The sequence below is a fragment of the Mustela nivalis genome, assembly GCF_964662115.1.
Source record: "Mustela nivalis genome assembly, chromosome: 2".
NCBI classification, from domain to species: Eukaryota; Metazoa; Chordata; class Mammalia; order Carnivora; family Mustelidae; genus Mustela; species Mustela nivalis.
Genome location: NC_139021.1, coordinates 36,413,067 through 36,428,479, shown reverse-complemented (window position 1 = coordinate 36,428,479; position 15,413 = coordinate 36,413,067). Strand labels below are relative to the sequence as shown.

The 15,413-nt window shown below is 42.9% G+C and overlaps 1 protein-coding gene across 1 annotated transcript in view; it reads left to right on the top strand.

The window, feature by feature from the left end:
* Positions 1-15,413, top strand: part of VPS13B (vacuolar protein sorting 13 homolog B) — a 714,200-nt gene that overhangs the window by 662,097 nt on the left and 36,690 nt on the right. Inside the window, exons 41-49 of the mRNA XM_082719962.1 lie at positions 488-571; positions 749-924; positions 1,400-1,570; positions 2,162-2,363; positions 3,487-3,675; positions 6,067-6,213; positions 8,212-8,495; positions 10,984-11,111; positions 11,354-11,553. Coding sequence (XP_082576088.1) covers positions 488-571; positions 749-924; positions 1,400-1,570; positions 2,162-2,363; positions 3,487-3,675; positions 6,067-6,213; positions 8,212-8,495; positions 10,984-11,111; positions 11,354-11,553 — 1,581 coding nt within the window. The remainder of the gene's footprint in view (positions 1-487; positions 572-748; positions 925-1,399; positions 1,571-2,161; positions 2,364-3,486; positions 3,676-6,066; positions 6,214-8,211; positions 8,496-10,983; positions 11,112-11,353; positions 11,554-15,413) is intronic.

Sequence of the window (15,413 nt, the reverse complement as noted above, 5' to 3'; positions counted from 1 at the left end):
CAGGTGCCTTGAGAGCCACGACACTGCTTTTTTCAGGTGGAGACAAGTTATATTTTGAGAAAGATCCTGATGCACCAGGGCTTGGGATGGGGATGCAGGGGGAAAGTGGGGAAGGAGGCCCCCCCCCCCCGACTTGAGAATCTTCACAAAGGTCTACTCCTTTTTTATCTCCTTGTCACACTCCACCATCGGCACTTTCCTTGCCACAAAGGACAAATCCTCCCCGCCATTCTCCCACCCAGTCTTGTATCAGCCTCTCCTCTTACAGATGCCTTTGTCTTTAAGAAAGCGTTGGCCTCATTGACTCGCTGCACATTCACTTTATGCCATAATGAAGTCTGGTTTTGCTTATTCTCTGTTTTTAATGGCTTTTTTCTATAACTTTAAACTTTTTAATCCTCCAAACTGACATTCGATCTCTGCCTCATTTTGATTAATTAGTAAACTGTTCAGTATTTAACAGAACCCTTTTCTACCTCCTGTGCAGGTGCCATCTTCAAACAGTTCCATTTTTTATGTCTGGTGCACAGTTTTGACATTAGAACCCAATTCTCAAGTGCAACAACGACTGGTGAGTGCTTTCCAGCCCTAAAATATGGTATATGACTCTGACCTTTCCTGTTCTGAAATAAATTAAGGTCAGAGTGACCCAGGGAAGAGATTTATTACAAGTTTGTTTCAGCATCAAACAGCTGGAATACTGCAACAAAGCAAATATGAAAGTTGTTCTGTCCTTTTATTTTTATAGATTGTGTTCAGCCCTCTTTTTATCATGAGGAGTCATCTTCCAGACCCCATTATCATACATTTGGAGAAAAGGAGTCTGGGATTGAGTGAAACACAAATTATTCCAGGAAAAGGACAGGAAAAACCACTGCAAAACATAGAACCTGACCTTGTGCATCACCTAACATTTCAAGCAAGGTACTGGAAAAATCCTTACGTTTTCCTAAGAGAGAAGAAAAGCAACCTATACTATTGGGGGAAGAAGGCAGATAGAATATTTTGTATGATTCCCTTATCTTATGAGAACGTTATTTTAAAATTGCCCTGCCTGTGTTCCCTTATCTTCTTCAGTGGTTTTGGATAAAATTCAGCCTCTTTCATTAAACTTAGATATAAACAAGAGGGATTGGAAGATTTAATTGACATAATTTCTCTGTGGAAGAAGAAATGAATAGAGCTCTCACCCAAGCATGTGGGGGAGGGGGACAGGGAAAAGGGGTCAGGGCCCAGATCATCCAAAAACTGTGTCACTAATCCCTAAATCACCAAAAAACTTGACTCAATGTCACAAAAGGTATTGGTCTATGATACGTCTATAGTTCGATTTTTTTTTCAATAAATTCACTTTAGAAATCTGATATTCACTCCTGTTTTATTCTTTTCCATTTCCTAGAGAAGAAGATGATCCTTCCCACTGTGCCGTTCCCATCTCAACCTCCCTCATCAAGCAAATAGCCACTAAGATACACCCTGGAGGCACAGTTAATCAGATCCTTGATGATTTCTATGGGCCAGAAAGTTCCCTTCAACCCATGTGGCCCTATAATAAAAAGGATTCTGACAGGTAACGGTCCCCAGCAACCTTTTTCTACAAACATTACTCAATATTGATAAATAAATGACCATTCACCAAAATGTTAGAGGTTAAAAGGTTTTTAATGATTGATTGATTCATTTGTTGATTGGTTGATTTTAGAGAGAGAATGGAAGTAGGTAAGTAGGTAAGTAGGAGAGGTGGAGGAAGAGGGGTGGAGAGAGACTTTCAAGTAGACTACCCACTGAGCGTGGAGCCTGACATGGGGCTCTGTCCTAGGACCCTGAGATCATGACCTGAGCCAAAATCAAGAGCCAGCCACTTAACTCACTGAGCCATCCAGGCACCCCAAAAAGTCTTTTAGAAAGGAAATATTTGCACGTATCTATCAGATTCCAACCTTCTATTGTCTGGGTAGATGTGCTTTATGGACCGCTTTACTCATAATCTAGAACATAATTGCATGAGAAGTTTCTCCAGAATGCAGATTCAGCATTGGATGGTTCTGGTATGAAGAAGGGTCATACAAGAGCATTGTGTGTCTGGAATCCTTAAACATATTTTATGAATACTGACGTCATTGTATTTCATTGAGTCTCTTGGATGTGGTATTTGGAACAGGAGTGAACAGCTGAGTCAGTGGGATAGCCCAATGCGAGTGAAGCTGTCAGTCTGGAAGCCATATGTTAGAGCCTTGCTGATAGAGCTTCTACCCTGGGCCCTGCTCATCAATCAATCCAAGTGGGACCTCTGGCTGTTTGAAGGGGAGAAGATTGTTCTACAGGTTCCTGCTGGCAAAATTATTATCCCTCCTAATTTTCAGGTACTATAACTTTTTTTTAGTTAATATGAATTCTTTTCTTTCAACAACTAGACTTTATTCTGAGGTCCCATTTATATTCTTAACAGAATCAGTTGTAGAAAACTCTCCTCTTAGATGCATATGTAAGAGGTATGGAATGTGCTTTGATATTCAAAGACATTTCAGATGTCTTTTTTTTTTTCCCCCATCAGCAGTATTCATGCTTGAGTTATCATTAAATTTGATAACTTGTACTAGTTACATTTTCATTTTCACTCTGTACAGGATATTTGACAAGCATTATGATTGGCCTACTCAGGGTATGTTAAGGATATAGAGCCATATTCTGTGCTAACCCACTCCCTAAATACACTTGGGGTTCTTAGGGAAATTCTCAGAGATCTTCAAGGCTTTCTGAGCAACTATTTTTATCAGAGCCCCTTTTCCCTTATAAAGACCTGGATGTCCATAATCATGGATGTCCACCTGGTTGTTGATAATAACAATATGGAGTCATTACTGGCATTGGGGGTGGGACCCTAATATAAAACAGAATTTCACGGCAAGACTGTATTCCATCACAAGAGAACTTTCTTGATGAGGCTAACCCATTTCAAGAAAGCACATAAATCTGTAGGAAAATAGAATGCAAAGAACTCCTAAATAAAATGTTTTCCTGGTGGGAAGCAATTGGAGAGGCCTTTTTTTGAGTTCTAGTTCATGAACATCTTTATTCAATTGCATTTTTCCTGTGTGTGTTTGTGTTTTTTTAAAATAATCGGATGATGTTTCCTTATGGAATTGGAATGCTGACCTACATGTACCTAAGGTTGTGTATTATTCTCTAGTCAAATGAAATGAAGCCCTTCATTTTTAAGTTTTTGTTATTTATAGGGGAGCCACAGTTTGGGTTAGATTTTTTTTTTTTCTCCCCTTCCATGAATATAAATTCCATTGTGAATCAAAGAAAACATTGAGAACTATAATAAAATGTATGTTGCCATTCCAAAAACAAAAACACAACTCATAAAGGGATTTGGTTGCCTAAGTAGACCTATTATATAATATAAAAAATTTCTGTGAATTGAGGTAAAACTATCAAAGTTAAGAAAAATACTTTATAATTGAGGCATTGTTTTTCCAGGAGGCTTTTCAAATTGGAATATACTGGGCAAATACAAACACTGTGCACAAGTCAGTAGCAATTAAACTGGTCCATAACCTGACATCTCCAAAGTGGAAAGACGGAGGTAATGGTGAAGTTGTGTCATTGGACGAAGAAGGATTTGTTGATGCTGAAATAAGACTTGGTGCTTTCCCAGGACATCAGAAGGTAGGATCAAAGTCTTCATGGCTCGGGGGGAAGGGCATGCCATCCCCTCAACCGGTTTAATATGAGGCTATCCTTTTCTTTTTAATCCCTTCTCGGTGTCACATGCTCTAGACAATTTATAACAGTAAAACACGCGATTTCTTAGACCTCTCTGTTTCACAGGTTTTTTTTTTCCCCCTTTACCAGTGATAAAAGCCATGTCACATAATTTATCCAATAACCGCTCTGTTTCAAAACACTCAGCAGTCACTTGATGGATCGTATGTGGGGGGAAAATGAACTTATTCCAAAATATCCACAAATTGTACTTGGCCTCCTTTCCTTGGAGCAGGAAGTAGAGTTGCTAACATTCTGAGCACGGAGGGAAAGGACAAACCTCCTATAGCAAAGATTATGTTCCTGGAAAAAGGGTACGCTGAGCAACAGCTCCGCTGATCTTCCCGTAGAACCAAAGGTTATGAGGGAGTTCTGTTCCTGAACAGAGAACTGGTACCCATGACTATATGAATACAGAAAACCTACTTCCTCGGTTATTGAGCTAAATACTGATGGTGTGTGATTTTCAGCCTCCATCTTTTCGAAAGTCTATGAAAAGCAATTAATTTGAGTAATACGGTCACAAATGACATTAACCTGTGTGTTCGGCAGCACAATATCATAGTGTCTCATGAGGTCTCATGCTGCACTTCCTACCTTCTTCATTATCTCAGCCCTCCCCAGTCAGACGAAGGGCTACTTTATCAGAGTAGCGCGATTCAGAATGACCTTACTCCGGGGAGAAGTTCAATTTTGACGGGCGTCTTTGAAGAGCTTCTTGAAAAAAGTTAGTGTCATTTAGTGACTTTTTAAAAATAAATTTCTCCGATACAAAGAAGTTGTTTCTCTTCAGTATTCAAGGCTGGTATCCATTTCCTCAGAGTTGTCTGGGCAACACATGTTTATGCGCTGCCGGCCAGAAGACTGTAACATGGGTGTAAATGGCAAAGAACTGTAAGCGTGAATCACCCAAAGCTGAAGACTTGTAAGTTGAGATCGACCATCAAAACCTAGGAAAAATGTCACAATACACCATCCAACACCCAGTACCTCCTGCACCTCAGAGAGTGGCCACAGCCAAGTGCTACATGAATGTGAACAAATGAACGGACTGCTGGAAAATACATTATTATATGTATTGATGTCTCCTTATTCTTTCCTAGTGATTCTCAAACTTTTTAGGGCTGGGACCCCTTTATTCTCTCCAACATCATTGCAGACCTCCAAAACACTTTTATTTATGTGGGTTTTAGCCACTGGTATCCATCAAACTAGAAATGAATACAAAAACTTTAGAATGCAAGAATACGCAAGCATACATTCTGCTGGCCGTGACAGTGATGACATCATAGGTCATAAAACCCCTGGAAAACTCCACGGTACACTCATTAGAGAATTAGAGTAGAAAAGACAAGAGCATCTAGGTATTATTATGAAAACAGTTTTGACCTTTGGACCCCCTAAAAGGATCTCAAAGACTCCCCGTCTCACACACACACACACACACACACACACACACACACACACACGAGTCCCAGGCCACTCTTTGAGAACTGCTGTCCTGACATTATCACTTACTAAGTGGAGATCGTCAGGCAACGGATATCTTCTCTGACCACCTGTCAGTGAAGGAATGACAGGGTACATGGGGGGTAAGAGAAATACCACAGAGTCAGACTGCATGGTTTCCAATCCCAGCTAAACCGTCTCTGTCTTTATGACCGTGAGCAAGTTACTTAACCTCTTTAAGCCTCATTGCTGTCTTCTATAAAATGGGGATCACAGTAGCTGCCCCAAGTGGGTTTTGTAAGGATTCTGTAAGTTAACACACATCAAAAAGCAGCTCACAAGAAAGCAGCATATGAGGGCCAAGCATTGATTTTTTTAATCATCATCACTGTTCAAGTCCTCAGAACACCCAGTGGTCCCCACTAGGCCTTTCGCGAGGGAGCTGCTGTGATAAGCATGAAGAAGGGGAGAGGAATGCTTAACTGAATTCTTTATGTTGAAAAGATGCGTGACATCTGTTACGTAAAAGTGTTTATAGATAAATATTTTGTGAGGAAATTAGTTATAAAACTTGAAAACAATTCTCCGTCATTGTACCGTAGCAGCAGAAAGAACTGGTTCGCTGGGATCCCCTGTTGTAATAGTGGTCCCTTTTAAGGGTGGGGACATTTTTGAGACTGAGAGGGGACACCAATAAATACTCTGGAGCAAAAGGTAAAATTGGTACTGTCCAGAGCAAACCAATAGATAAAATGACCTTTTAAAAATAAGAAAGTTTGATATGCCTTATATTTTTTTGCCTTATTGTATTTTATAAAAATTATTCTTTCCTCAATTGTTTTACAGCTATGTCAGTTCTGCATCTCCTCCATGGTACAGCAGGGCATACAAATTATTCAGATTGAAGACAAGACCATAATAGTCAATAATATGCCATATCAGATATTCTACAAGCCGCAGTTATCTGTCTCCAAACCCCAGTCTGGAAAGGAGGTAAGCCTTTCAGAATATGATCGATTTGTCATCTTCAGTTTTGATATATCAGCAATAAGTAAGATGAATTTTTTAGCCTAGAGAAAACTGTGACTGAATATAGGTAAAAAGAAATTTACTTGTTATTGAATTAAAGCACAGTTGTCCTGGTCAGCACTTCCAAGGTAATTCATGAGCAGAAATCCTATGAAAGCAGCAGATCCTGACACGCAGCCGGATCAGTGCCGCCTGCACCCCATCTGCTCGGGGTTGGGGCACACACTTCCAGCATGCTCGCTAACCCAGAGCCCCCCCAGCAGGGCCAGGGCCTGAGGACTGGCTCCTTGGGCTCATGGAAAAGACCATCTGCCTCCCAGGCTGTGGGGCTGAGAGGAGCCATGTGGTCAGAGGCTCGGCCCCGCAGAGCCGGGATCTAGGAGCCCAGAGTTCTCTGCCCACGAGGAGAGTAACTGTGAAAATGTCCCTGCTCATTTATGTGGACATCTCGCTGGCAGGATATGCAGGAAATGAATCCAAGAAGGGTTTTTTTGATTCACTTCTTTATACAATTAAAATGAACACTTATGTTTTGGGAGAGTAAGGAGATCTTTTAAAAGGACTTGAACACGTAATATGCTAAGTGGTCTGCTATTGTTTTATGCTATTGAAACGATCACATAGGAACATATTTCTTTCTTTACCTCTGTCTGCGTTTATTTTTATCCCTTTCAGCTCCTAAAAATTACATTAGAACAATAAAATAGGATGAAAGTCTTATACTTCTAAGCTCACAGTGCATTATGGTATTGCCAAAAATGTCAGAATAATAGAATTTCATCTTGGTTCACCGAAGTACTGATAGAATAACTGGGTGACCAGAAGTCCCCAGCTGGGGGGTACAGGTCAACAATGTTCACATTTTAGGTGAGGATTTGGCAAGAGAATCAGCATATGTGCAGATAATTCTCCTGCTTCTTCCCACCCTAGTGCTTTCTGAGACATTGGGTCAGGGATTTCCATGCTGACATTTCTTCATCTGAAAATAGGCATAATTTCACATTCCTTGCAGGGTTTTGGTGGCAATTAAATGAGATAATATGAGTAAACAGGTGAGGCACTCAGGAAATGGTGGTACCCAGCAGCAGCCACACCACGAGCATCACAATGAACTTACCTCAGCTTCCTGAAGACAAAGGGAAGGCCCAGGTTCTTCTGGGCAGGTGGGGAGTGTCCCCTCTGTCAACCCTACCCTGCATCAGGCAGGTGTGGGAACTTCTTTAAAGACATGGTAATCCCTGGCCTCTCAGGAACACCATGTGGGATAGTGGTAAAACCACCAAATAGGAAGCAGGAAGCCGGGCTCTGGCTGGGCTTTGCCACTCACCATCTCTGTGTTGTTGGACAAGTCATCAGTTCTCTGGAAAGCAGCTTCCTCAGATGTGAAAGGGGGGTTTTAAATAAAGTATCTCTAAAGGTCCTTTTTAAGTCTGAAACCCCAAGACTCTCTACCTGTGCCAGATACCCTGTGGAACTTCAACTGAGGGTTGGGGTCAGAGTTTCTTCCTCCCTCAGGATAAGCCTTACACAAAAATTACCTTCTGAGCTCCCAGCTCATCAGCTCTCTTCTGCCCAAGGCCTCTCAGGGCTCACCCTTTCTGTTTGGCCAATCCCTATCCAAGAGGACTCCCTCTCTAGCACATGGCATGTCTCCCCTTACGACATCTGGATTTTTGCAGTACCTGGGGGATATTGAGAACTTTGCATCACCTTCTAAATCGCCCCGGCCTTATCATGTTTCATTATGTCTAGAAAAGCAGACCCTGCTCCCACTGCTTGTAATGGTCTCATTAGGGCTTTCTCTTGGGCCTGGGATTCTAACATACCCTAGTGCCCTACTTGGCTACCTCCTGAGAATCCACGGTTATGGTTTTTTAGAAGCTGTGCCTTCAAAAGCTTAACTTCTCTCCATTGTTGTAGCTGCTGTGCTATCTCAGCATTGTCTTTTTCTCTTTTTTTCAGTATTTTCATGTTCCAGACAGTGCTACTTTTAGCATTTGCCCAGGCGGAGAGCAGTCTGCTGTGACATCCAGCTCCCTTCCTTGCTGGGACTTAATGCCTGATGTCAGCCAGTCACCACTGGACACATCCCTGCTTCAGAAACAGATCTTGCTGGCCTTTTCTCCTGCGGCAGGTGCCGCTGGCTCCCCGGGCTGGAGCCTGCCGGCCATAGTTAGACAAGAGTTTCCCAGACAGAGCATAGCAGTGCCCCTCAGAAACCGTGGGGACAATGGCTTCTGCACCAGGTACATCTGTGTGAATGCCCTTCTTTGTTTGTCAGTGCGGCTCTTCGTCCAGGTGCTGGGAGGGACAGAGAAACGGCTGCAGAGCTCCCCAGATGTAAAACTAGGTTTTACTTTTATTTTTCATGACTTCTAGATATTGTAGGCAATTGGGCAAATGCTTTGATCACATGTGGGTTGCCCCGGTATCCTACCGGTGAAGATTTTTCCTCTACTGCTGACACAGCTTATCCTTGGGTGGGGTCGGGGGGAATGATAGTGTTTGTCCCATAGATTGGTGGCAACACAACACAAGGAAAAGATCACCTTCCAAGAGGACTTCTTAGCCTCTGTCAAGGGTTAAAATATGAGGGAGGCAAGTTGGAAAACCTTTCTCCTTTGCCATATTTTACATCGACTTCAAAATGGAATTTTTCTTTAAAAGCCATTAAGAGAGATAACTTAGATAAACACAAGTCACAGAAGACTCTGTTCTGTGGTTGTTCCTGCACGCAAGTTGCTCCAATTACCGATTACCAATTATGCAAATAACAACCACAGAATCTAGCTGGAGACATGTAATGGTTTGTGCATACTGGACTTTTAGTCTGTGGTTGTCTTGCATGCAGTACGTTCCTTCTGTAGCTGTCAGGAATAACTTATTTATGGTATATGTAAAAAGGACAAAAGAACACATACTGTGATCTTACCAGAGGTGCCTTCTTCCCATGATTGAGAATTTACAGACTTTGAAACTTTAGTTCCCTAACTTTTTGATGTCTACAGAGATTTCTAATAGTCATAGTTTAAAAGATAACTTCCTAACTCATGTCATCCATAATAGTGATGCTCCCTACACACACCCCTTCGTCTTTCACAGCATTCAGAAATATCCCTGATTTTATAAACACTTTTCATCCCCTGATCCTGGAGAGGAGCGGTTATATTTATATTCTGGCTGGAGAAGTTAAGTGTGGTGAGTTTAAGGAAGCATTTTTTAAAGCGATGTGAACTTATGTCGAGAAAACAAAATTTATTTTTAAAACAGAAAGGCAAAATCTTAAATAAAATTGCATTTGGGATTGATGTTTAAAATTCTAAGAATTGGAAGACATGATTTTATTAATATAATTTAATCTTATCTATGAATACCAAACTAGATATTCGATTGAAAATACCATATGTTAGTCCTGGCTCCCAGCTTTCTTGGCTAGCAAGAAGAAATTCTCTGAGGTTGGCTTGCCCCAGCTCTTTCAAAATTAGGCTGGGAAAAAAATTTTGGTATGCATCCAAGGCCTGTACTCTGCAAGTGAATTCACTTCCTACAGCCCCATCTCCTCCTGTCTCTGTCCTCCCCTCACTCCGACCCTGCACATTTGATGGTATTCTTTTTTTAAGATTTTATTTATTTGATAGACAGAGATCACAAGTAGGCAGAGAGTCAGGCAGAGAGAGAGAGAGAAAGGTAAGCAGGCTCCCTGCTGAGCAGAGAGCCCGATGAGGGGCTCAATCCGAGGACCCTGGGATTATGACCTGAGCTGAAGGCAGAGGCTTTAACCCACTGAGCCACCCAGGTGCCCCTGATGGTGTTATTAATATGATTTTGCTAAGTGCTAATGGACAGTTCACTTTAGCATTTCAGACAAATATGATCTTTGGGGAGGACTCACACTGGTGAATAGGATAAATGGCAAATGAGAAATTCTTCAGTGCACTGTCCATCCCTCTCCATCCGTGTAAACTGAGGGCCACCTTTGGCAAATATCCAATTCCTTTCGTTAATTTGATCAGTCCATGCAATTTAAACTGCAGAGAGGATTTTTTTTTTCCTGTTTTGATATGAAATGTTGTTTGGTCGTCTGTGGTGTAAACTGGAAAATTTCAGTGTCTCCATTGCCTATGTCCACACAGCAGTTTTTCTAAAGCCAATTAAGACAGTTTTGCTCTTGGTAGTCAAAGTGGAAATCACGTAAAGTTTGACAATGTTGTGCAAATTGACAGCAGGCATCATGAGCCTACCTACTTTTAGAATATAAAAAGACCAAGGACCCAGATTCTCTGGCACTCCTTCTAAAAGCACGTCAGCTCCTCTCTTGCCAAGACTTACCAGGCACTGTTGAGGAGGACGGGACTGTGCGTGAAGAGCTTAAGGCACATTTGCCCAGAGAAAAGCAGAGCAGAAAGCAGGGTCATTAGTGGAAGGTTAGCTGTAATTCTAAGTGGTAGAAGTTATGTTTTTTCCCTTTTAAATATTTTTTTACATCTTTGAATATTTTATGATAATCATGTGCTAACATTGCCGTGAAAAAAAAATCGGTAAAGCTATAATTAGCGTCTGATGGTTAGTGGATGAGAGGATGGGCTCCTTTCTCTGGAATCATTTCCTCTGGTGGATAAAAGAGAAGAAGATGTGGGGTGGTGAGTGTTACAAATCTGAATAAACACGTACCAGGAGAGTAAGCATTCATCTTTTTCTAAACCACTTCTGTCATTTGATTTGATTTCATTCTAGGGCAGTAGTACTGACATATCAAGAACACTGTGGAGTGACTTACTTAACCCTCTCTGAAGACCCTAGTCCTCGAATAATTTTCCACAACAGATGTCCAGTAACAATACTTATAAAGGAAAATATCAAAGGTATATTTTGTCGCATTGAATTTAAATAATATTAAGCCTGTATTCTTTCTGGAGGTTTTTATTTATTTTTTTTTCCAGAGGTTTTTAATTCAGTAGCTACCCGTGATCCTGTGAAGAATGTTTAAATAAAAGTATCATTCGTCCCTCTTCCAGAAGTTTCTCCTGCTGCATTATGTTTAATATCTCTTCTCTATGTCTTCAAGGCCTAAGTCTTCATATGCCTTTTTTTTTTTTAATTTCAGATATTCCTAAGTTTGAGGTTTATTGCAGAAGAATTCCTTCTGAGTGCTCAATTCATCATGAACTATATCATCAGATTTCCAGTTATCCAGACTGCAAGACCAAAGACTTACTTCCCAGCCTCTTCCTGAGAGTGGAATCTCTAGAGGACATAACAAGCGAGTGGAGTGATGCCATTGACATCAACAACCAGGGGACACAGGTCAGTGAGCCACGCATCTTCCTGCCATGGCCCAAACACAGATTCCCTTTTCTAAGGCTTCTATGCTTGTCTGGTTTTTTTATTTTTGTTTTTGGGGTTTTTGTTTGTTTGTTTGTTCATTTGTTTTTAAAGATTTTATTTATTTATTTATTTATTTATTTATTTATTTGACAGAGAGATAGAGAGAGAGCCCAAGTAAGCACAGTGGCAGGCAGAGGGAGAGAGAAAAGGAGGCTCCCCGCTGAGCAGAGAGCCCAGTGCAGGGCTGGATCCCAGGACCCTGGGATCATGACCTGAGCCGAAGGTAGCAGCTTAACCAACTGAGCCACCCATGCCCCCATGCTTGCCTGTTTTTAAACAGACTTTTCCAAACGCTGCACTTCTTGTCCCTGTGTAAGGACGCAGGTGTATCCATTTTTCCATCCTCATTAGGTTATAAATTCTCAGATACAAGTCTGGGTTTCCCAAATGTACTTACAACTGTTAACCAGCAAGGAGCACTTCGTAAAGGCAAGCCCCTCTTGGGTCTAATCCAAGGTCAAGAATGAAATAAAATTGTTAGACTTCTCTACATAGAGGGTGGTCCTACTGTCCAGATTTTAGGAAAATCATAATGGCAACCCTAGATACATCCCCTCTTTAGAAAATTTCAAAACTTAATTTAAAAATAGGCATATTTTTGCTAAAAGTACATAACAGTCTGCAAATATAAGTACAGTTTAAAAACCTGGAACAGATAAATGTCCCAATTTGTCTGTCTTGCTCTCCGTGTTGGTGGTGGTTTATTTTTGTTGAAAATGGCGTATGAACCTAGCATTTCATGTCTCCTATACTTAAAATTTGCCATCTTTCGGTGTATAACAAAAAAGTCACTATTATATAGCAATCACCTCTCTCTGGTCCATCCTCTAGTCCATCCTCCCTCCGCTCAGCCCCCGGGGACCACAGCTATCCTTGGTGCTCTGAGCTTGTCAGGTTCAAGGCACCACCTGTGAGCGGAACCACACCACACGCGTCCTGCCACCACGGCCTGCCATGCCGGCTCATTTCCCTCAGCGTAGTTAGTGTCTTCGGTGTCGGTCCGTGTTGTGGCGTGTGATGCTGCTTTCTTCCATTTTAGGGCTGAATGATCTGTGCTGTACTTGGTTACAGATCTTCCACACCTATTCATTCATTAGTAGGTCCCATTCACGGTAATGGTTACAAGACATCTATTAAAGTTACAAATATATTTACTGTAATAATGATTATCATTTAATAATCGTTTACTGCACACCAGGCATCATGCTGAGCTCTTGTCATTCATTCCTCTCTAAGTCTACGTAGCCATAAGAGACAGGTCAATGGTCCCCATGTTACACGAGTGAAAACTGAGACCTCCAAAAGTAACACAGCCCAATTCCCTGGCGTTACTAGAGAAATGACTGGGATTTGATCCAGACGTGTCCGATTCCAAAGCACTGTTCCATACCACTATGCTATGAATCCTACTTCCCCACCTGGGATTCCTGAACACCCCTTTTCCCCAGCTGGCACATTGTTTCTCATCTCCTGACAGACTCTCTGTCTTCCCCCTACTGTGAAGTCTCCTCCCCACTACAGGCCCCCCATTTGTTCATAACACTTGTAACATTGAATTGCTTTTTTTTTTTTTTTTAAGAATTTATGTATTTGAGAGAGAGAGCAAGAGCAAGCCTGAGCCAGAGGTAAGGGGGTTAGAGGAGCAGAGGGAGAAGCCGACTCCCCGCTGAGCAGGGAGTCCCATGCGGGGCTCAGTCCCAGGACCGCAACTGACTGAGCCACCCAGGCACCTCTCTAGATATTTCTTTAAGTGATTTCCCACCAAGTTAGATTTCCTGGCGGTCAGATACCTGCCTAATTCCTCCTCGGCCTGTGGGAGAGTGCCTGTTGGCACGGTAAGAGTAAATATCAAATCCGTAAATGAAGGACTGAATGAATGAATGAATGAATGAGAAGATGAGACTAGGCTAGAGAGGTGGTGTGAAGGAGGGCATGAGAGCCCCGGGTCTAGCCTTGGGAAAGGCCAGCGTGTCAGTGCAGAGCAGCAAAAGAGACAGAGAGGAAGAGGCAGAGTGGCAGGAGGACCACCAGGCAGGGGAGACAGAGAGCCCCCAAGGAGCAAAGTTGACAGGCTGGAAGGTGGCGGAAGGAGGGAAGCAAGGTAGCGATTGGAAATGACAAGTTCAGAGTGAGCGGAAGGGAGGGAGTGGAGGAACATGTGAGAACTGTTTTCTAGGAGTGGGGCCATGCAGCGGAGGAGGCCGGTCTCTGCACTGCAGGGGTGGAGGCGGTCAAGGAGAAGTGGAGAGGTCAGTGAGGAGTGCCTGGGACACAAGTCCAGGGCCCCAGGAGTGAGGTTGCGCTGGAACAGGAGGACCTCGTCCTCTTCTCTGCCTGCAGGAAAGAGGTGGGCAGAGGTTAGGGAGAGCTGCTTCGAGGGAGGGACCGGGACATTGAGGGAACTGATGCACTGAGGACTGAAGTTTGAAGTACGGAATAAATCACCTGCTGAGGAGAGAGGGAAAGGGCTGGGGGGTCTGGGGAGTGAGTTAGCAGTGGAATCAGGTGGAGGATGCAGCCAGGGACAGGTGCAGGACAAGCCGAGCCGCCAGGGGCCACATTCACCTTGGAGACCTGCCTTTGTAGTGGTCCCCACCCTAGAGGGGTGTGGTTTCTGTTCTCGGCACTCATGGGCTGCACACTGAGAACCTGCTAGATCTGCGCAGACCCCGAGATGCTCCTGGTCTCATTAACTTACAAAATAAAGATTGCAAACTTCCCAAGGGCTCCTGAACTCCTCTGCGTCAGTTTGAAAATTTTTCAAACCTTGCTTGCTTCTCTGTGTCTAGGGAATTCTTGACAACAGGCCTTCTGCCTGCCAAACCTTATTTGAGGGATTCCCATTCACTCTAAATTTCCTCAAATCTTTGTAGTCACAGATACTTCAAAGCTAGGCGGAGGTATTCTTTCCAACACCCTTATCATCCCTGGTCTGAGGACCCAGCAAAGGCTCATGTTCCCATTAATCTTTGAAGAGCTGTGTGCCATATGTCCAGCAGACCACAGTTTGCTTCCTACTCCACAGGAAGATGTGTTTCAGAGCCTCACCGACATCTCAGGAATACACCAGCGCGTATAAATCACTGGGGAGTAAAGGGAGTTGTGTCCTCTGATGAAAGGAAGCAGCCCTTCTGTAGAAGTGAGTTCATTTTCCAGGAGCCTTTCCTCAGCCCTGGGTCTGAGGCCTATGATGCAAATTTCAAAGCTTACCTTAAAAAGCAGGATAGGGGCGCCTGGGTGGCTCTGTTGGTTAAGCAGCTGCTTTCAGCTCAGGTCATGATCCCAGCATCCTGGGATCGAGTCCCACTTTGGGCTCCTTGCTCCGCAGGGAGCCTGCTTCTCGCTCTGCCTCTGCCTGCCACTCTGCTTTCCTGTACTCTCTCTATCTCTCTGACAAATAAATTTTAAAAAATCTTTAAAAGAAAAAAAAAAATGGCAGGATAAAAACACCGTAAAATCACCAGTCTGCCTCAAGGAAGACAACTCCTTTAGCTTTTGCCAGTGATCGCCCCTTGCCTCAGCTCTGGAAATAAGACAGTGTCATGTCCTATACTTTTGAGATGGAATATGACAGGGTCAGGCGGAAAGTAAGAGGTGTTCTTTAGATCAGGAATTCCTGGGAAGATCTGATGGTGTGTAGGCCATAAAATTCTGACCATTCTTCATGTGGGTTTTCCTGGGCTGTGTTACTAGCTGACATGTGGCTAGAAGACATTCCCTGGTTACTCACCAGAGGTCCCAAAGCAGCAGCGGGTGCTCTTAGCCTTAACTTTTTATCA